The 21,055-nt window shown below is 56.2% G+C and overlaps 2 protein-coding genes across 4 annotated transcripts in view; one reads left to right on the forward strand and one right to left on the reverse strand.

Moving 5' to 3' along the window:
* Nucleotides 1-8,926: 8,926 nt before the first annotated feature.
* Nucleotides 8,927-13,840, forward strand: MYOG (myogenin). The gene is made up of 3 exons (XM_039698526.1): nt 8,927-9,453; nt 12,266-12,347; nt 13,284-13,840. Exons 1-3 carry the CDS (start codon nt 8,986-8,988, stop codon nt 13,403-13,405), a joined length of 672 nt encoding a protein of 223 aa, XP_039554460.1. The 5' UTR covers nt 8,927-8,985; the 3' UTR covers nt 13,406-13,840.
* Nucleotides 13,841-14,137: 297 nt separating this feature from the next.
* PPFIA4 (PTPRF interacting protein alpha 4) overlaps nt 14,138-21,055 on the reverse strand; it is a 58,541-nt gene continuing 51,623 nt past the window's right edge. For all 3 annotated transcript variants that reach the window (XM_039698547.1, XM_039698546.1, XM_039698545.1), the window contains 8 exons: nt 20,650-20,676; nt 19,601-19,776; nt 18,789-18,886; nt 18,006-18,181; nt 17,713-17,781; nt 16,929-17,106; nt 15,683-15,770; nt 14,138-15,266 (listed from right to left, as the gene is read on the reverse strand). In XM_039698547.1, the coding sequence (XP_039554481.1) occupies nt 15,712-15,770; nt 16,929-17,106; nt 17,713-17,781; nt 18,006-18,181; nt 18,789-18,886; nt 19,601-19,776; nt 20,650-20,676 (783 nt within the window). In that variant the 3' untranslated portion in view covers nt 14,138-15,266; nt 15,683-15,711. The remainder of the gene's footprint in view (nt 15,267-15,682; nt 15,771-16,928; nt 17,107-17,712; nt 17,782-18,005; nt 18,182-18,788; nt 18,887-19,600; nt 19,777-20,649; nt 20,677-21,055) is intronic.

Below are 21,055 nucleotides of genomic sequence, written 5' to 3' on the forward strand. Positions count from 1 at the left end.
CCCGTGGAAGGGCAGGACGCTGCCTGCTGCCTCCAGCCCCGTTGTGCCGTGGGGAGGGAGGGGGGAGCTGGGTGCTGTGAGGGCTCTGGAACACCCAGCAGTGATGACAGATCCTTCTGGGGCAAAGACTGGCGTGAAACAGTGACTGCTCAAGAAAGCAAAAAAAAAAAAAAAAAAGGCTGTGAGGGACAAAAATGTAAAAGGAAAAATGTGAGTTCTGGTTTGCTACAAGGGCTGAATGAGGGGAACCACTTCCCTTGATGGATCTCAGAGATGGTAAAATAATTTCCTGATTGATCTTCGGGGAAATATTGGGGAGGGGATGAAGAGCTGAGCATGGGTTTTGGCTGGAAGAGCCCAGGGCAACCCCCAGACCTGGGCCTGTGATGGCCTGGGGACACCTGGGGACAACACAGGGGTGGTTGGAAATGAGGATTTGGGGTGAAGGAGAAAATCAGGATGAAGCAGTGACAGCCACAGTGGGAAATGTCCAAGCAGGACTGGGCTGGGCTGGGTTGGTGGCTCTGAGTGAGGAGGGAGAAGTGGCAGAAAAGAAACCATGGTTGCTGCTCCCTAAGCCCATATCTCTCACTTTAGCATTTTGTCCCATATTTCTATTTTTAAATTCCCTGCTTTTAGCTTCCAGCTGTCACTTACAGCTCTCGGGTTTGGTAACGGAGCTCTTCCCCCCACTCAAGCTCTCACAGACTGCATCCATCTCACCACCCTCCAAGAGGAAAGCTCTTCTTCCACCCAGCCCCTGCAGCCTCTGAGCCCTGCACCCTGCTGCTGCCCAAATTATTGCCTTCCAACCAATTTAAGGCAAATTCTTTTCTATCCAGAAATTAATTCAGGACAGCAATTCACTGAGTAGGTTCTCTGTGTTGTAGAAAAAGCTGTTCAAACCCTTCCCACTCGCCTAAACCTGCAGATTCCTATGGAAGACGTGGACAATTTCTTATCAGCACAGGGGATCCGCCTCCTGCCCTGTTCCACTTCTCCTCTTCCATGTGTCATGGTTTCCCCGCGGCCCTGGAGCCGCACAAACCCCGCTGGCGCAGCCCGAGCGCCGGCCAAAGCAGCGCCCCAGCCGCTCCCCGGGGGATGGCCGGTCCAGGTCGGTGGCGCTGCAGCGGGACATGTGACATTGCGCAGGGTCCCGCAGCCGGGACGATCGGGGAGACGCTCCCGCAGCCGGGCTCCTTCCCCGGGAGCGCGGGGCCAGCGGTGCCTGCCCCGAGCCCCGAGCGCAGCGGCTCCGCTGGGCGCGGAGGCTCTGCTGCCTGCCCAGCCGCTCCTCGCAAGGCTTGGGGGACCCAAGCAGGGTCACCCCGCCCCGCACTGCCGAGCCCCGCAGGAATTTGTGCCCGGGGGGTCGCTCGGTGGTGCCCCGGAGCTGCTGCCACAGCGGTGCCGCACGGCTCCGGAGGCTGGGGAGGAGGGGAAAGGGGGGTCCATCAGCGCTGCACAGGCCACACGGCTGCAGTTTTGGGGGACTGACAGCCCCCAGATGCTCTCCGAGCTCTGGGGGAGCGGAGGGTGGGGCGGGGGGGGAATGCAGGCACCGCATCTCCCTTGCTGGGAAAGGCTGGGAAAAGCTCCAGGCTGAAAGGCAGAGACCCCAGACAGGCGTTGTGAAGGCAGCGACCCCAAATCTCCTCTCCTCGCCGCAGAAGCAGCCCTTTCCACGAACAGCCTTGGCTGGAGCAGTGTTTGCCATCCATGTCTGTCTCCTCCACCCAGGCTGGGCAGGTGGGGATGGAGCAGGGAAGGAGCCTCCCGCTGTGTGCCCATGACACCCACACCAGCTCACCCTAACCAAAACATTACGGGGAGGGGAGAGCTGGGATGTTGCACCTCTGGGGATCCCCTGGGATTAAAAGGTACCCAGGCACTGGAAAAAAACTGGGAAATTGGGAAAGAAGCCCAGGGTCCCCTCCTGGGGACAAGGGACCTCCACATCCCCAGAGCAACTGGGGCTCCCAGTTTCACATCCCTAAATAAATGCTCTTGAAAGGGCAGGGACCAACATGAACTCCGGTGGCTGAGGGGCTCCCCACTACCCCAGCCATTGCACTTCCCAAAAGCAATTAAATCCATGGAGCCAAAGGGACCAGATGGAACACGGGCACTGGGAAAGAGCATCCTGTGAGGGACAGAGGAGAAAGAGAATAAATAGAAAAAGATAATAATAATAGTAATAGTAATAGTAACAGTAACTGTAACTATAGTTGTATATAATATTAAATTATTAATAATATTTTATTGTTAATTATTAATATGTTTGATATTATTTTATATTTCTGCTGAAGAAGAAATAGAGAAGGGAACCCCTCAAATCACACTCCTGTCCCTCCCTGTGGGATGAAAGCCAGCTGCTCCCCAAAACAGATTTGGGGGCAAATGTGTCTGCTTCAGCTGAGGCCAAAAATTCCTTCTCCAGGACAATTTCATCCACAAATGAGCAGGAAAACAGAAAGGAAAGTGTTTCCGGGGAGTCCCTCCACTTTCCTGGAGCCTCCCTGTCCCAGATGAGGATGTTTTGGCCCAAAAGATGAATGAGGGAACTGGGACTGGAGCAGGAACCGCAGGAAGCCAAACCCTGGGAGCTATTTTCGGCCGTCAGGCAGGAAAAAGCACCTGTTGGGGTCATTACGCCGCGGGAAAAAACAAACCTCGAGATTTTCTCCCATGGCGGGGTCGGAAATAAATAGCTGGGATCATCCCTGCTGGAGAACTGGATCTGGATACAAGGGAAACACGCCACGTTTTCCAAATCCTGATCCCCCCTCTCAGCTGCCCCACCCTGGATCCTGCGGCAGAAGCGCGGGTTCCCCCTCTAAAAGGGGGATCAAAGGGGTCTGAGATGCTTTTGGGCTCTGGCTTGAGGCGTGCATCCCTAAATCCGGGCTCGGCTGTGGATAACCGGGCTGTTGGTGCCCTCTCCCGTCCAGCTGCGGTGGCTGATGCCTCCTGCCATCCCTCCTTCATCCCTCCTCTATCCCTCCCGCATCCCTCCTCCCTCCTCCTGCCGTTCCTCCTGCACGGAGCCGTAGACCTTCAGCCTCCCAAGTCTCGTGGGACCCTCGAGCGACCTGACCAAGGAATGGAGGGTTTATCCTCGGTCACAACCTCATGGTTCCACAATTTTGCCTTTCAAGGCATTTTTCCTAGCAGGCAGGCAGGAGTTGCATTTCCTCAGTGGCTGAGGTGGGCTGGAAGGAGCTTGATCCCCTCAGATGGGGCACGGGGAGCAGCCCAAAAACACCCACCCGGTTTCTGTTCCCCACACCAAAACCTACCAGGTCTTCTCACCCCTCCCAACGCCTTCTCCTCCCCCCGCCTGTGCTCCAGCTCCATCGGCTCTTTGGGAGCAGCACATCCCCGGGTGGGGGTGGCCCAGGGACCCCCGTGGGGTGCAGCTCTGCCCGGCCCCGGGCCGCGATTCTCCTCCAGCCCCCGGAGCAGTGCCGCAGCGGCGACAGCTGGGAATGCGAGTGGGGGTCGGGGTTTGCCGAGGCTCGGCTCCCCGGACAGGGGGGAAATCGGGAAGGGGGGGCACGGAAAGCTCTGTCCCTGCCAGGGGAATTTTCAGGGTGGGGCCCCTCCGGAAGGGCTGGGGGCCCCTCCCTGGGGACCGGCGCGTCTGGCATCACTGCTGGCATGTCGGGGGGGGGAGTCTGCTGACCCTTGTCCTCCGGGGAATCCCACGCTGAAGCCACAAAATCGTCACAACCCTCCCTCCCTGTCTGTCCGAGTTACCACGGGATGCCCTTCATGGTGGGGAGAGGAGGCTGAGTGTCACCCCTCCTTGTGCCAAAATTTGCTGTCTCTTGGGGTGGGAGCAGAAAAATACAGGACTCACTGGTGTATGAAAGCTTGACATGAGCATCATAAGCTCCTTTTTCCTGTACTCACCAGACCTGGGTTCTGCAGCATCAGCCCCAGTCAGGTCACGGAGGAAGAGAACATGCCCACCACGGGGACAAGCTGATGGTCACCCACCCAGGACACTTGGCTGGCAGTCACCCAGATCCCTCCCCACCCTCCCTGCTGGTTCTAGGCATGCCGTGTCAGGGCTGTCCCTGCCGAGGGATGCTGCTGTCCCCAGGTCCTGTCCCCGGGCCTCATGGCCTCCCCTGCCAGGACAGCTGTCCCCTCTTGGGGTCAAACAGCCGCCACATGTCACTGCTGAATCCCTCACATTCATGGGTCTTCCTCTGAACCCCCACCTGTCCTGCAGCTTGCTCCTGCCACAGTGTCCCGCTCCAGGGAAAACAACCCCTTGTTGGCAACACTAGTCCCCCCCTGCTCTTCCTTCGGTGACACGTGTGGGGACAACCCGGCCAGTGCCACCCTGCAGGGGATGGAGCAGCCAGGGATGCCCCTGACCTGCTGACAGGGGGTCCAGAAGGGAAATCCTACTGTGGGGTTCATTAGTGGGGGTCCTGCCGGGTGAATCTCTCCTCCAGCTGTAATCTGGGGCTAGGGACTGTGGAGGGGAAGGGTCATGGCCAGGCCATGGAGTTATGGAGCAAGGGAGCCCGCGGAGGGGCTGAAACAGCGGAGGTTTAGTGCTGCAGTGGGGCAGAGCATCCCCTGATCAGTGTGGGCAAGGAGGGAGGTCAGGGCACCCACTGTGCTCCCTGGGCTGGGAACCAGTGGACTCATGGGTCAGGGTACCTGGTTTTGTCCCCAAATGGGGATCCTGGTGGGTCAGGGCACAGTGGGTGATTGCAGCAGGTCACCCACTGAAATTCATAGACAGGGCCCAGCGGCTTGGTGTGTTGGGGCAACCAGTATTGTCCCCAAAGTGGGATCCACTGTACTGGGGGCTACTCAGTCACCAGCACCTCTCTGTAGGTTTGACCTGGGAGGGAGGTGAGGGATTGACAAAGACAGTTAATTACAAAAATAAAGCTGTTCTCCAGACAGATTTTAGACCTCTGTCATGATCCCTGATTTCCTGATATGGAAACTGGGGTACCTAGAGTGCTGGTGAGTGAGAGGGCAGCAAGGGTGGTGATCCCCATGGGGACCCAAGAGCTGCAGGAGCAGCCCTGTTCCCACCAGGGAACTGAAGCTGGACGAGTTGGCACTTACAGGTGAGGGAGGGATTGTCTGCTGGTGCTGTCACCGCTGCTGCCACCCCTGCCGGGACAGACAGCAGGACATCATCCCCCATCACTCCCCACGGGCTGGACCCCAAACGAACCCCACATCCCCAGCAGCACGAGCCGTGGTGTGCAGAGCCTCGGGCTGAGGCTGAACGGGGAGGCTCTGCCGAGCCCCATCCTGGCCGAGCAGCTGTCGCCGTCCCAAATCTCCGGCGAGCAGGCACGTCGGAAATCCCGGGTGTCGGAGGAGAGGTCTGTTCCACATTCCTTGGCCGAGCGTGGGGCCAGGGCCAAGCATCTCCCCGCCGCCTGCAGCTGCTCCCAAATATGTTACGACTTGTCACGGCGGCAGGAAGGGATGTCGAGAGCCTGGAAAGCGAGAGGGGATGTGGGGCGGTGGGGTGCCCGGTGGGGTGCCCGGTGGGGGTGGGAGGGTGGGTCTGACTGGAAGTCACATTTTGGTGAGTCTCCTTCCCTGTGCTGAAATCCCAGAGGGATGATATCTGCTGAGCCCTGGCTTTCCCCCTTTTTCCTCATCAGTGGGATGGTCCCGGCATCCCGGGCTGTAGATGCCCCTTGGGGCATCCAAATCTCTTCACCAGCCTGCAAACCCAGGTTTTTCTGCCCTTTCCAGTAGGAGCTGGCCGGCACCACCCCCACCATCGCTTCTCCAGCGTGGGCACGGCGCAGCTCCATGCCCCGGGCAGGGACATGCAACCCGTGTGTGCAGCTCCGAGCACGGAACAGGGACATGCACTGGTTAAGGCTCTGTGCACTCAGAGGGACTCCCCAGGCTGCAACACGCTCACGTGTATCCCCAAAACTCAGCAAATCCAGACCATCAGACGTGGTGGGAAAGCAAAATAGCCGAGGCAGCCCCTGGGTGTCTCTCCGTGACCCTGCTCCGTGGACCTGGCCACTGGCTTGGGAAGCTGCCCCGGAGGAGCAAGGACAAGCCCTCCTCTCTGGGATTTTCTCAATGGACGGGTATTTTTAGCTCTGGGCTCGTGGCTGCCCTCCCCGCCAGCTGTGTCGGGGTGAGCCGTCCCCGCGAGGCCCCTGCCGGCCGGGGAAAGGTCACCCCGTGACGGATCGCAGCACGTTCTGCCAGGGCTCACACAGCGTCACTTTGTGTTGCCTCCCAGCCGGCCCCATCCATCACAGGATAACCTGACAGCCGGCAGCACAGTCCTAATCCCTGCTAGGCTCCAAGTTACCCGGGCACAGCCTCAGCACCCACGGGACCGAGAAGAGCCACGCTCGCCCGTCCCCCAGCAGTGCCTCTGTTGGGTGGGGTGACCATGATGGGAACCCCCCTGTAGCCCAGGCACGGGGTCCCTTGATGATGGCTACCTGCCCAATGGGATTCATTATCCTTGATTTGATATTTACCGGGATGAGACCTCTGGACCTACAGACCCCAGACACCGCCGTGTCCCTCCTCCATTCAGGAGGGATCATCCATGGCATGGAGGGGCTGAAGGAACTGCAGAGCTGCAGTTGGGTGAGCACAGCATTATCTCTGCTCCCACAGCAGTGGATGAGACCCTCAAATGGAGCTGGAGTGAGTGCAGCTGCTGCAGCAGCACAGCTGCCAGTGGGATCCCTCTTCCCAGTGTCCACCCCACGCTGGCACTGAGTGTCCTTTCCTCCCCTTGAGCTGCCTTCTGTCTCCCCTGCCCGCTCAGCCATGGCTACACAGTGGCCTTGGTGGCCCTGTTGGGGCTGGCTTGTGCCACTTCTCCAGCTGGGGACACGTGGCTGGTGCTCCCCCACCAGTGCTGCCCCTGTTTATGAACTGACAAATGCTTGACCGCTCTCCTGTGCAGGTCAGCCATGTGCCCCTGGAGCCCATTATGTCACCACTGTGTCTCTCAGCCTCCAAACATGCTCCTGCAATTCCAAAACGCCCATTTATTCCAGCGTGGTCCTGGCGCCTCTCACCCAGGGATGCAGCTGCAGCTCAAGAGGCTCACTGGGTCCATGCCCACCAAGTGCCACTGATAAAGGTCCCCATGAGTGACTCAAGCTGAATTATGTGATGGTGTGGGGCTGACGTGAAGATCTCAGGCTCAGGTTATCCACTCCTAAAGCTTCAGTCCTGCCATGGGCACCTGTGCACACCTGAGGGATGAATCCTGCCTCTTCCCAACCCTTTTAGCGCTTTCCCTTCAGGCAAAGGCCAAGCTGATGCTCTGATTTCTTTCCTTCTTAAGTATTTTGGAGTTTGAGTGACCGTGGGGAGCACAGGGGCTGTGCTGAGGGTGAACCTCAAGGCTGCAGGTCCTGCTTTCCTTAGTGCAGACTTTCATAGATGTTAAAACCAAGGGGACAGCAAATCCACAGGGCTGGGACCCTGGGAGAGCAGGAATTCGGGTGAGGAGGTGTTAGAAACCTCCTGGCTGCAAACAAATCACAACAAGGAGAGAAGAGCATCATGACAGGTTCCAACAAGGCCAGAAATCAATTCCAAGTGAGCAAAGGTGCTGATAGTGGGCACAGGGAATGTGCCACAGCACAGCCTCTCCAAGGAGGGGGAATTTGGGGAAGGAGAATCCCAGCAGGGTTGGCCCTGCACTTTGCTGACATTCTTTCCACTGACCGATCCCTCAGCTGGAATCTGGCCTGGAGCAGGAATAGGAGGAGATGGGAGATGGTTTGTGATGTCCCAGATGGAAAAAAAATCCCCTCTGAATTAAAGACAGAGGTGGAGAGATGTAGCCAAGCCATTGGAGTCAGCAGAGAAAGGATGGGGATGAGTTAAAATACCCCTCATGCTGCTGCTGCTGGGTGAGCCTCAGTTTCCCTATCAGGAATGCGTGAGCAATGTGTCCTTTCTGGGAGAGGCGTGCATCAGGATGGCATTTGGGGCTTTGGTTATCCACAGGTACAGAGGCCAGCACAGGAGAGCAGGTGGGATGAGGCAGTGCCAGCTGGGAGAGGGTTGAGTCCAGCCTGGCTCTGCTGGAACCTGGAGACACGTGGGAGCAGGTGTCCTTTGGGTATGGTGCATGAGACTAGCCACAAACATGGATTTTGTGACACAAATGTGATAAGAAACTTGACTGGGCACCCATGGCAGAGGAAAGGTTGGGCTTTGGCTCTGTCCTACCTGCTCCTGCCTGCTCCGTTCCTGAGGGACAGGCAGCAGGCACAGCAGCCGGGACCAGGACTGGTGAGCACAGAGAGGAGCGTCCACAGAGACGGGACTGGAGCCCGGGGTGCTCCCTGCACTGGGATATCCCTCCCGGGGCTGGATTCCAAGGCTTTCCCGAGGCTCCAGCTGAAGCGGGATCGGTGTAACATGGACGGGCAGGATGGGACCATGGGGAATATGGGGCAGAGCGGGGTCGGGAGGTGGGAAGGGCTGCAAGGGGACGATGCTGTGCTGGTGTTGAGTCCCACCGCAGGGAAGGCACAGATCCATGGGGGCAGCGTGAAGGGATGGGGTGCCCTGGTCAGGCAGACCGGCCACGAGGCCACCACGGCAGCCCCAGCCCAGCCGTAACTGAAGGGAGCAGATGACGGGGGAGTGCCGGGGGCAGCTGGCAGCCGCCGCAGTCCCCAGTGGCACCTCGGGGCTCACACAAAGCCCTTGTTCGGGTCCAGCCGAGCTGCCCCCGCGCCGTGCCAGCCCCCCCAGCCCCGCCGGGCCGGGCACTGTAATCCCCGTGGGGAGAGCACATAGAATCAGACGGACAAGTTCTGATGTGAGGCAGCAGCTTAGGGTGGGCTCAGGTTTCCTTTGGGTTTTCTATATTTATCTCCGTGATTTAATGCCAGCGCCGGGGTTTAAATGGCACCAAGCAGTTGGCGCGGGGAGAGGGAGCAGCCGTCCCCGAGCCGCGCACACGTCCCCGAGCCGCCCATGGAGCTCTTCGAGACCAACCCGTATTTCTTCCCGGAGCAGAGGTTTTACGATGGGGAAAACTTTCTGGGCTCCCGCTTGCAGGCCTACGAGCCCGCGGCGTTCCCCGAGCGCGCCGAGGCGGCCCTGTGCGCCGAGGGCAGGGCGGCTCTGCAGGACAAGGAGGCGCTGGCCGAGCACTGTCCCGGCCAGTGCCTGCCCTGGGCCTGCAAGGTGTGCAAGAGGAAATCCGTGTCCATGGACCGGCGGCGCGCGGCCACGCTGCGGGAGAAGCGGCGGCTCAAGAAGGTGAACGAGGCGTTCGAGGCTCTGAAGCGCAGCACCCTCCTGAACCCCAACCAGCGGCTGCCCAAGGTGGAGATCCTGCGCAGCGCCATCCAGTACATCGAGCGGCTGCAGAGCCTGCTCAGCTCCCTCAACCAGCAGGAGCGGGAGCAGCGCGACCTGCGCTTCCGACCGCAGCCCGCCGTGAGTGCCCCGGCTGTCCCCGCGTCCCGGGCTGCGCGGGGAGCGGCCGCGGAGCTGGTGCCCCGTGGGTGATGAGTGTGGGGGTGACGCCCTGTGGGCGTGATGCCATTTCGGGGTGACACTCCATGGGAGAAGGGCCGTATGGGACTGATGCTCTGTGGGGACAGTGCCCTATGAAGGTGACTTTCTATGGGGTGATATTCTATGGGATGATGCTCTATAGGGGGATGCCATTTAGGGGTGATGCTACATGGAGGTGATGCCTGATGTGGGGTCATTTTGGAGTGCCATTCTATGGCAGAGATGCTCTAAGGGGACAATGGCCTATGGAGGTTATGCCTTATGGGGGTGACACTCTATGGGGTTGATGCCATATGGGAATGATGTTCTGTGGGGGGTGATGTCATTTTGGGGTGTCCATTCTACACGGGTGATGCATGATGGGATGATGCTTTAAGGGGTTGATGCCATTTCAGGGTTAAGGCCTGTGGGAGTGAGGCCATAGGGGAGATTGCTCCGTGGGGGTGATGCCCTGTGGGGTAACCCCAAGCAGAGGCACTGCAGAAGCTCTGGGGCACTGGGTCCTACTGGGGAACAGGACCCCAGCTCTGGGGCGGGGCAGACACTGCCATCCTGGGACACTGGGGGATGTGTGAGTGTGTCCTGCACGGGGGCACGGAGACAATGATCCAGCCCTGCTGAGTGCTCACATCCCTGCGGAAAGGGGCCACAGCCACTCTGTCCCTGTGAATGGCTGCACTGGGGCCGTGCACGTGAGTGACGCGTGGGCCTGGGCTGGGAATGGTGAAAATGGTGAAAATGAATACTAAACTAGATGAAAATATAACAATCAATGATATTAAATACTAAATACAAAAATAGAAATACAAATATGAAATATACAAAAAATATAAAGCATAAAATATAAAATAAAACAGGGAGTGTTAACTCCCTGTTCACACCCAGGCAGAGGAAGGGATGACAGGGATGGCACAGGGACAGCTCTGGTTTCTAGGACCTAAGGGGCCCGTTTGGGCACTGGCTGAGGACACTCAGTAGTTGTGTCCTGCCACCATTCCCAGAGAGCCAGGACATGTCACTCCACAAGAGTTTAGTCATTTAACCAAGTTTTTGAGAGGCATTTTCACCTTGCCCCCGATTCCTGTGGATGGCTGGGTATGTGCTTCCCTGCTGCTCTGAGGTTTGGATCTGCGAATGCACAGAGAGCTGAAACTACAGCTACAGGTCTAGGGAGAGATGGAATAGAGAGATGTAGGGGTATGTACTGGTATAGGCATTAATAATATGGGTTCTATAGATACAGAGATCATACAGACAAATTACAGATGAAGTTGATATGGATATGATAGCTGTAGAGATAGATGCAAATTATAGAGATAGATTATATAAATATATATCGATAATACAGACAGTGATAAAGACTATATAGACTATCTATAGATATATAATATATAAATGACATACACATATATGTATAGATACAGATTATGGAGATATAGATAATGTAGATATGGATGATATAGATACAGAAATAGGTAAAGTAGATTTGGATATAAATATGACATATAGATATATGGAGATAGATAGATAGATAGATAGATAGATAGATAGATAGATAGATATAGATAGATATCCATATAGAAATAGATGCAGATAGATACAGATACAGATACAGATTCAGATACAGATACAGATACAGATACAGATATGGAAGGACTTTATCAGAGGACCACAAGAGGGAATTCCCACATCTCCTTCCAGACTAAGGGATTTAAGGGCCAAACCAGTAGGTATCCAGGTAGTCCAATTTAATGCTGAATAAAGGAATGAAAAAGTATTTAGGCTCCATCCTACATATTAGTGGGACTTCCCAGTATCCACTTTAATGCCAGAATTCACTTGGATACCAGAATCCAATATCCACTTCCCAGAATCCACTTGGATTTGCAAATGTGCCCAAAACTGTGCTGAGCTTCGTCACTTCTGTTGTGAGCTGCCCCTTCTCCCAGGTGCAGCCAGGGGCTCACATATTGATGCAAAAGCCAATATTTTGGGGGGGAAAAAATCATGTCTGTAAGAATTTCCTGCTTTAATGGGAAATAAATCCAAGTGCTAATTAATTATCCCATGCTGCCATGAGCTTGTGCCAAAGTGCCATTCTCGTCTGCTACAAAGAGTTGGGACTGTGAAGTTGTTCATATAAATCACTTTTGGGGTTTTACCTGAGCTGACACCCATTCCCAGATAAAGACACACCCAAAAAAAAGTGAATTCTGAGCTGTGCTGAATAATGCTCTCATTTTTCATGCTGTCAGCTCTTTTCTCCAAAACCACTCAACTCCAAATCCACAAATCAAACTGCCAAAAGCTTTTCCAGTCTCCTCCCTCAGGACGGCCTGAGGGCATCTAGCCCATGTATCATTTTTTACAAGCCTGATTAGGTGATTCTCAGTAAAAAGGTGTCTTACCCAAGGACATTTGTTTGTATCCAGCCCTTTTTCACAATCAGTGGGGAAAGAGATGCCCTTTTAGCTGCAGTGAGAGGGGAGCCCCATTTCTCTGTGGCCAGTGTTCCAAAAAAAGGAGGTTTTCCCAGCCCTTATGGTTAAGGAAGCACCTGGCCTGATGGGTCCTGGGGACCCCGCGTGCTGTTGGCTCCTCCAGGTGGGGAGGGACACGTCCCCCTCCACAGGGTGTCATGCTGTGGGATGAGCCCCCTGGGTTTTGGGGATGCTGGTGGGGTTCAGCTGTGCCAGAGGAGGTGACACACAGTTGCTCTGGGCTCCTGCAGGCATCCAGTGACTGCGGGTCCGGCAGCTCCTCCTGCAGCCCCGAGTGGAGCAGCCAGCTGGAGTTCGGCACCAACCCTGCAGGTAACGCCCTCCTCGTCTCCCTGGGGCATCCCAGGGCCTCGCTGGCTCTGCAGGGAGTGGGAACAGTGGGGACACTGCAGGCCTGGAGCAGAGCATCACTGAGCCACCCCCCTCCCCGGGCAGGAGACTCTTGGAGCAAAGGGCAGAAGGAACCTTGCCCTTCTCTCCCTGTGCCTCTGCTGCAGAGTGATGAGCTCAGAAATCCTGCAGAACCTCCTTGGCTCAATTCTCAGCAATTCAGGGTTCTCCAAGCCCTGATTTCACCAAAACACCAACCCCTGGGAGCCGAGAAATTGGGCTGCAGCAGCCTGGGGCCCTGGTGCCTTCACCCCCAGCAAGGGTTTCATCTTTGCCATCCCTGGCTTGGCATGCTTGGCTGGGCATCACTGGGCACGGCTGGGCATAGCTGAGCATGGCTGGCCAGCGCTGCCCCAGACCCCCTTCCCTCCCTACACCCCCCTGGCAGCTGCTGATCTTTTTTTCCCTGCTTGCCATTATCCCTGCCCCTGCCAAATCCACCTGTTATTTTCCCCAGAAGGCAGAAACTTAATCTCATTTTCCAGTGGAGAGTTAAACCTATAAAGGATCCAAAAGTCCCACTCCCTGTTGCTCTCTCATCCTTCCCCAGGGTGGGGGCTGGCAGCAGGTCCCTAGGTCCCTCTGGCCCTGTGGAGGATCATGGGATCATGGAATCATAGAAAAGAATCAATGAATTGTTATGGATGCAAAAGATCATCAAGTCCAACCCTCAGCCATGTTCATCACTAACCTACATCCCCTTGAGCAGAACCAGAAGCCATCTTCAGCACACAGTCCCCATTCCCAGCAGTGTCCTCACCCCTGTGTCTCCCCAGATCCCATTCCCAGCAGTGTCCTCACCCCTGTGTCTCCCCAGATCCCATTCCCAGCAGTGTCCTCACCCCTCTGTCTCCCCAGATCACCTGCTGGCCGACGAGGCAGCCGAGGAGCGCAATCTGCACTCGCTGTCCTCCATCGTGGAGAGCATTGCTGTAGAGGACGTGGCTGTGACGTTCCCGGAGGAGCGGGGTCAGAACTGAGCTGGTGCAAACCCCGGCGGCTCCAAGAAATGGTAACGGGGTGGGAATGAGATGCCAGAAGGGTCCAGCCACTGGAAATCACATCCACCCCTCCAGTGCTGCACGGCTGACACCACTCAGTTCCCTTCCCACTCCTTGGAGCGCTCCTGCCGGGCTGCAAGGACAGGCAGAGGTGGGATGGGGCAGCAGCCGCAGGTCCTGGAGGGGCTTCCCAGGGCCAGGCTCCACTGCCCAGCCAGGGACGGGCAGGTTTAGGGCCAATGTGTGTGCTGGGTTCGCTTTGCTGAGTTTTCCAGATGCTCCTTGACCAAGGTCTGGTGGTGCTGACCCGGAGCCCACCTGTCTTTTCTACTGAACGCTGTGTGCAGTTGCCATTTAGGGTTTTTTTAATTATTATTTTTGCTAACTTATTTGGATTCTTTTTTAAATAAAGGCATTCTTGTTTGGACAGCTTGGGGTTTCCTTTACTGTTGTCCTGCCCTGTGCAGGTCTCCCCGGTTATACAATCCCCAAATCCAGGTTGGAGATTTTCATATCAGTAAATCCAGCTGGACCTCAGCCCATTCACTCAGCTGGGAACTGGATGTGCCACACTTCAATTAGCCCCACACGGACCAGTGATTTCACTGGTGTTTAACTGGGGCTCAGCCTTGCACCCCAAAGATCTTGAGGGAGCTAGAGATTAAAGATATTTTTAATTTGGGCTCTATAAAGGAGGCTCAAAGCCAGCACTGTTTTAAAATCCTGTTTATTGGAACACACATACATCCTTTCCTGACCCAATCCAGGGTTTGGAGTCCATGCAGTACCAGTAATATGACGAAAGAAATAGGGCATCAATATAAAGGGCTCACTGACTCTTCAAATTAAAAAAATATTTAGTACTGTATTAGGCAAATGATACACCGAAAAGACGTTGTGACTGTAGAGTCTCTCAGATATTGCACTTCCAGACAGCACATGATAAGTATAAGGTCATTCCAGCCATCAATAAATATCACATCAGAAATAGGGGCCACACAAGGCAAACGTGGCATGAGGAGACAAAGAGATCCTACCCTATGGAAGAAATGGGAAGAGTTAAGAGCCTCCTGGATTGACCCCTGCCAGGAGGCAGGAGGGGAGAGCATCTCCTCTGCACCCAGAGGGGAAGGGTGGGCACATCCCAGGGGTGGAGGGGGCTCCTGTTGTCTCCCTGGGCACCCAAGGAGGGTCCCCTCTCCTGTGGCTGCTGGACACTGTCCCCATGAGCCGTGTGGGGCGGTCCCAGGCACAGCCCCCCTGAACAGGGCACCTGACAGCACCAAAATCAGCACCGTGCCCACCCAGCCCTGGGCAGACACTGCCCTCCTGGCCTCACACTGGGCCCCTTCACCCCACCCAGCACCAGCCCTGGCACTGCCCCAGCCCCCCCAAGGGCAGCTCCTTGCCCGGCCACCCTGGAGGGAGGATTTTCACGAGCCTGAATCTTCCTTGGCTTCAAGTCCTGTGGGCAGCAGCACCCCTGATGCCCAGGGCTCAGACAAGTGAGTGCAGCCCCGTGGCAGATTGGCAACATGAACCAGGCAGGAGAGTTTTCCAAACACTGCAGACACTTTGGGGGTGTCGTGCTGCTCCCCAGATTGCACCATGCCAGGATGGCATCCAGAGCACATCCATGGCCCAGCCAGCACAGGAGAAGTGGGGGACAGGCCATAGAGGGAGCCACGGGAGCCGGGGAAGCAGGGGTGCATGAGCAGGAGGGACAGATCTTGTCGGTCCACAGCAGTGACAGTCTGTGAGTCAGGGCCGAGGAACAGGCACAGGCTGGGCTCTTGTCCTGGAAGGCAGCCAGCACATGGCGTACAGACATGGAGATTTGCTGAGGAGCAAAGTGGGAAAGGCCCCGTGAGGATGCTGGCTCAGCTCCACCCGTGCACCCACCGGCCAACAAGCCCAGATGGAATCAGCATTGGATCCTCCTGGCATAGGGCAACCACGGCCCAGGGCACAGCAGGAGCCTCCCTGAAGTGCTTGACTATCCTTCCCTCACACAAGTGGGAATGGCATCCTGGGGTCCCCAGTGGAGTGTCCAAGAGTGGACAAACCGCACGTGGTGGGACGCTGAGCATCCCTCCTGCATCATCTCTGTGAGCCTGGGCCAGCAGCAGCTCCCCCACACTGAGGTCTCCCTGCTCCTCCATGGCCAAAGCTCGGTGAGGGCAGCCCCTGCCTGGGTGCTGCTGGGGCTCCTGCTCTGCTCTTGGTCCCCAGGCAGCTCCAGGGCCTCGCACTCACCCAGGGCTTGGCTCCCATCTCGCTGACCCTCAGCACGAGTACGTCCGGACCGTGGAGGTCTCCAGCCTTGGGGACCCGGAGGCAGTGACTGGAAGGGAACCAAAGAGCAAATTAGTGACTGCCCCAGCAATTAGTGACTGCCCCAGCAATTAGTGACTGCCCCAGCAATTAGTGACTGCCCCAGCAATTAGTGACTGCCCCAGCAATTAGTGACTGCCCCAGCGTCCCCAAATCCCGTGTTTATTGAGCTCCGATTGTGTAACCAATGGGACAATTAGTGACTGCCCCAGCAATTAGTGACTGCCCCAGCGTCCCCAAATCCCGTGTTTATTGAGCAGCAACTGTGCACTGCAGCCATGTGAAGATAAAGGTCAGAGGAAGAGCCACGTTTGGCCAGCTCAGATGTTTCTGAGGCTCCAGGGTATTTGGGAAATTGCCACTTGCCATCCCTGCTCCTGGGCAGTGAGCACCCTGCTCCCTGTCTGGGTGGGATTCTGCCCACGTTTCAATGTCTTCAGCCAGGTGAGAACTGCAGCTTCCAGGGATGGTGTGAAAAAGGTAAAACAGAAGCTTGACCCAAACTGCTGGATGGAAAGCTGGGACATCTGAGCAAAACTGGAGGCAGGAGAAGAGCTGAATCTGGGGTTTGGAGTTGGAAGGCAAGTACACAGCTTTTTAATTCTCATTCACATCCTCATTTCTGAGTCTGCTGAAGCCAGCTTTGCTCCAGTGGGGAGTAGCTGCTGCCCAGGGATAGTGGGACCAGGGTGCCTGGTACAGGGGACAAATCAGGGTGACCTGGCTGGAGCTTCTGCCCCCTACACCTTTGGAAGGGACCAAGACACCTTGAAGAAAGGAACTGTGTGGCAGAGGCAGATTCTAGGACACAAAACAGGACAGCCAAGGCAAATGGAGCCAGTTAATACATCCCTTTGGGGTGGTTCCCAAAACCAGAATGGAGGAAACTGGCCCAGACTGGGTTCCTGCATCCTGGCAGCCCCTGGGTGACATATCCCACTTCATGCCACAATCCTGGCCCCTAACTGGTTCTTGTAGTTCATAACCAAGAACTCACACACAGGTCTGAAGTAACCCTTTCAGAAAAACCTTTCCAGCAGGCCACCACTCCAGGACCATGTGGATTGAGCATCTTGGGTGACCAGCAAGCCCATCCTTCCCTACATTCCCTAAGACTCTGAGCAGAGGTGGGAGAGAACCCCCTTTCCCTGGAGAAGGGCTGACCCACCTTCCGGGGGCATTTTCTTGGCTGGAGCAGCTGGAGGAGGCAGTGGCACGAGGCTGGTGACACGGAAGCCGGCGGGGAGGGTCTCAGCAGAGCCGCTGAGGAGGTTGATGCTGTGCACGTCCCGTGGGCGGAAGCGTTTGCGCCAGGACGGCGTCCGACGGAAGGTTTTGTCATCGCCCTGCAGGGAACAGCGTTGACAGGCCCGGGGTCAGTGCCAGCAGCACCTCCCGGCCCTGTGAGACACCAGCTAACAGGGGTATGCCTGTCCTCAGTGACCAGCTCTAGAAAAGTGTGGGATCAAACTGGGCTGAGGACATCGGACATCTTGCTGGGATCCCATGGCATTGGCTTTATCCTTTCCAGCTCATCTGTCTCTTCTCTACAGCAGCTGGTAGAGAAGAGACAGATCATCTTTGCAGTCTGCCTGCAAAGATGCCTTGGGGACATCAACACAAACGTCCCAGTAAAGACTCCAAGGGATGCTGGACTCATGGCAGAGGAACTCCAGCCCTCAGAGCTCTTCCTCTGGACTCGCTCCAGCAGCTCCATGTCCTTTTGATATAGGAGCCTGGGGCTGGGGCAGCTCTGCAGGTGGGGTCTCACCTGAGCAGGGCACAGGGGCAGAATCCCCCCCTGCCCTGCTGCCCACACTGGGGGATCAGCCCAGCACAGGGAGGGTTCTGGGCTGCCAGAGCACAGCGCCAGGGGACATTGGGCTTCTCATCCACCAACACCCCCAAGTCCTTCCCCAGTCACACAGGACATGGAGAGGTTTGGCACTCACATCATCCAGCCTCCGGTCCGTGCCCAAGGCGAGCAGGTTGTTGAACTCCCTCTCCAGCACTTGTCGAGCCTGCAATTAACCAAAAAATTATGATCCTCCATCAGTGGGGAATGTGCTTCCAGGCCAAACTTCCATTCTAGGAAAGCCTGAGTGTGACAGAAAGAGCCCCCATGCCACAGGAGAGCTCAGCTTTGAAAGGCAGAGCTGAGTTGGTGACACAGATGTGGTCACACCACAGCCATGTCCCACACTGGCCACTCTCCTCCAAAATCCCCCAAGGCTGCTGTTCCTACCTGGGTGTTCTGGGTGGGGATCTGCAGCACAAGGGCCAGGCTGTTGTGGTCAAAGTTTTCATCGAGGGCCAGCAGGGCCCCGTGCACGCCGCTCTCCACCAGGTTGTTCCCGTACTCGCGCAGCCCAATGGACTGGATCCAGTGAATGACCTGGTCATTGGTCCACACCAACACATCTGCACGACAGCAAGGGCATGGCTCAGGGCTATCTCACACCACACTCATGGCTCTGAGCAGGTCTGGGGATGTCCTGAGGCCTTTTCCCTTTGCTCTAGGATGAACCTGGGACTCTCCTTCCCAAGCCAGCAGCAAAACCAGGAGCTCAAGTGCCAAAACCAGCTCAGTTCAATTTACCAAGCTCAAAGCTGAAATAACAGGCAGAAAACAACTGTGCAAATTAATCCTAAGAACCCACGGCTGCTGATGCAATTAGGGGCATTATCAATAATGAGATGTAATCCAAGCAGCAGCCAGATGCACAGGGAATCTCACGACAGTGAGGAGGAAGGGGAGGCTGATCAAGCTGGGGATGTCCTGAGTAGTGAAATGGGCAGAGAAGATCACGGGATGCTCAGGCTGCATCTTTGCTTTCCCCTCCTCCCTCCTCATGCCTGCCTGCAGTCAGCTGATAGAAGCACTTGGAGCAGCAGGAAGGTGCCTCAGGAGAACAGCACTGGGGGCTCGGAAATAATGGGTTAAAAAAAAGAGATAGAAGAGAGACCAGCTCTGGATATCTCCTGGGAGGTTTCTCTCCTGTTCTGGAGCTGGACAAGGGGTGCTGACCTTTGATTTCATGCTGGGTCTCCTCTCGCCTCCTCTCGAGCTCTTTGCGGTCGTAGTTGAGCCTCTTGAGGCACATGATGCCGTACTGGAGGCTGGTGCTGCAACAACACAGGGGACACGAGGGGACACGAGGGGTCACCCAGCCCTCCAGGACACGTGGCTGGGAGGGACCCGGGTAGGAACCCCTCTTCTGTCCCCACATGCCCAAAGGATGCTTCAGGCCAGGGATGGGTTGGGACAGACAGAACCTGAAGCTGGACAATGGGGAATGTCCCCCCTTCCATGGCAATTCCCCACTCCATCAGTTTGAGCCTGTTCCAGCTGCCTGAGAGCGCACAGTTCCAAACAATGCTCACACTTGGTGGCTGGAGGGGGAAGGAGGAACCAGCCCTTGGGGGCTGCACCAGGCTGAAGGGCTCACCCATGGAGGTGACCCTGGCAGGCCCATGGGTCAGGGTGGGCTGTGGGACCCCCATGGCAGGGTTGGATCCTGGTGTTGGAGCCATGGCTTGGATGGCACAAGCCTTCTCCCACTGGACTGCTGGCAGACAGCAGTGGAGCACCAGGTGGGATGAGCCCAAAATTTTGCCTATGGTTTGCTTCACAGCCAGGGGAAGGCCTGGTCCTCTACAGTTCTGCAGCAGGGAGTGAGGTGAAGGAGAACTCTTGCCCTTAAGACCTGCCCCAGCTCAGGGTGGTGAGTCCAGCCTGGAAGAGCCATCCAGGGCTGCTCAAGACAGGGGAGAATCCCTCAAATCCCCCCCTCCTCTGCTCCACATGCACGCTGAGGAGCTCTGAGGGCCAGGCCTCACCGGTGGAAGCTGTCCACCATCTTCAGGTGCACCCTCAGGTCCTTCTTGGTGAGGTGGTCCAGCATGCGCGCGTCCACCAGGCATTCCATGAAGTAGCTGCGGTACTGGGGCAGACCCAGGCTGGGCAGCCACTCGTTCCCAATCCACTCGTGGTTCATGTCCCCGTAGGCCAATGTCTGCAGAGAAGCACATGGAGAAGCTGGGGAGAACCCAGGGCTTGGTGGAGCTGCAGAATCCCAGATCAGTGACAGCCCAGGAGGGTCACTGTCCTGAAGCTAAAGCCAGGCCAGAGGAGTCAGCCCTGGGTGATACTGAAGGAGCTGGAGGGAACAGTCCTGTTGGCCATGGTCTGTGTCCTACTCATGTCCCTCCAGGAGGCAAAAGCAATGGCAAGGGATAACTGGACTTTATGAGCAGCTGCCTCTGGAAAAAGCACACTCATTGAAAGACAAAATAAGTGAGAAATAGCTTCCAGTGCATTCTCAGCTCATTTTTAAGAATCTATACTTTAAGAATCTCTATTTTATGAATTCAAAACAAAAAACAAGGTCAGTTTTGGGAAAAAAAACCCTACCCATTCACTCCCACTGCAAATTGATTTTGGTCCAAAAATGAATTAAAATCCACCAGAAGGAAAGTAAAACATTTGAGAGGGATAAAACCAGAAGAGATGGATCCAAGCAGGACTATTTCCTCCTACCTTTTTGGTTCATAAAAATCATCTGTATGGACTTGGGGCTACAAAATAGGTGAAAAGCAAATGTGCAGCTCAAATCCTGCCTGCATGCAGGGTGATCACACAGGTGGGAGTTCTTAACACAGGCTCTGGATCTCACAGAGGTCTCAGGAAAAGACACTGCCTGGAGCAGAGAAGGGCCCAGGAGGACATCCTGTACCTGGGAGATGGCCCAGAGGAGCAGCCACGGGGTGCAGGTAACGCCTCCAAGGCCTTGGTGAACATCAATGCCCCAAACATCCCCTGGGATGTCCAGCTCCCCCCCAACCACTCCATGCACCGCCCACGGACAAGAGTGACCCGGGGACCTCACCTGTGCCCAGCTGCCTTCCTCTGTGTCCTAAGTGTGACACACGCAGCATGTCAACAGAAAGGACAGTGGAGTCAGTACCTGGTGGCCCTGCACAGGGTATTCCCCCCCTGCCATGGGCAGGGACACCTTCCACTATCCCAGTGTGCATCAACCTGGCCTTGGACACACAATTCCCACCCAAATCTGAAATGCTGCCCTGCACTGAGACACAGATAGGGGTGATCAGGCTGCAGAGAAGGGAGCGTGGCTCCATCTCTCCAAAGCAGCCAGAGCTTTGGGGAGCATGGACATATCCCTGCAAGGGACCCCAAGCTGTCAGCTGTGTCACGGACACATGGTGGGGACAATATTTGGGTATGCTGAGGTCAGTGGGGGATTAGACCATGACTTGGGTGCAGAATGACCC

This window comes from Passer montanus, unplaced genomic scaffold (genome assembly GCF_014805655.1).
Source record: "Passer montanus isolate IOZ18808 unplaced genomic scaffold, ASM1480565v1 scaffold127, whole genome shotgun sequence".
Classification (NCBI taxonomy): Eukaryota; Metazoa; Chordata; class Aves; order Passeriformes; family Passeridae; genus Passer; species Passer montanus.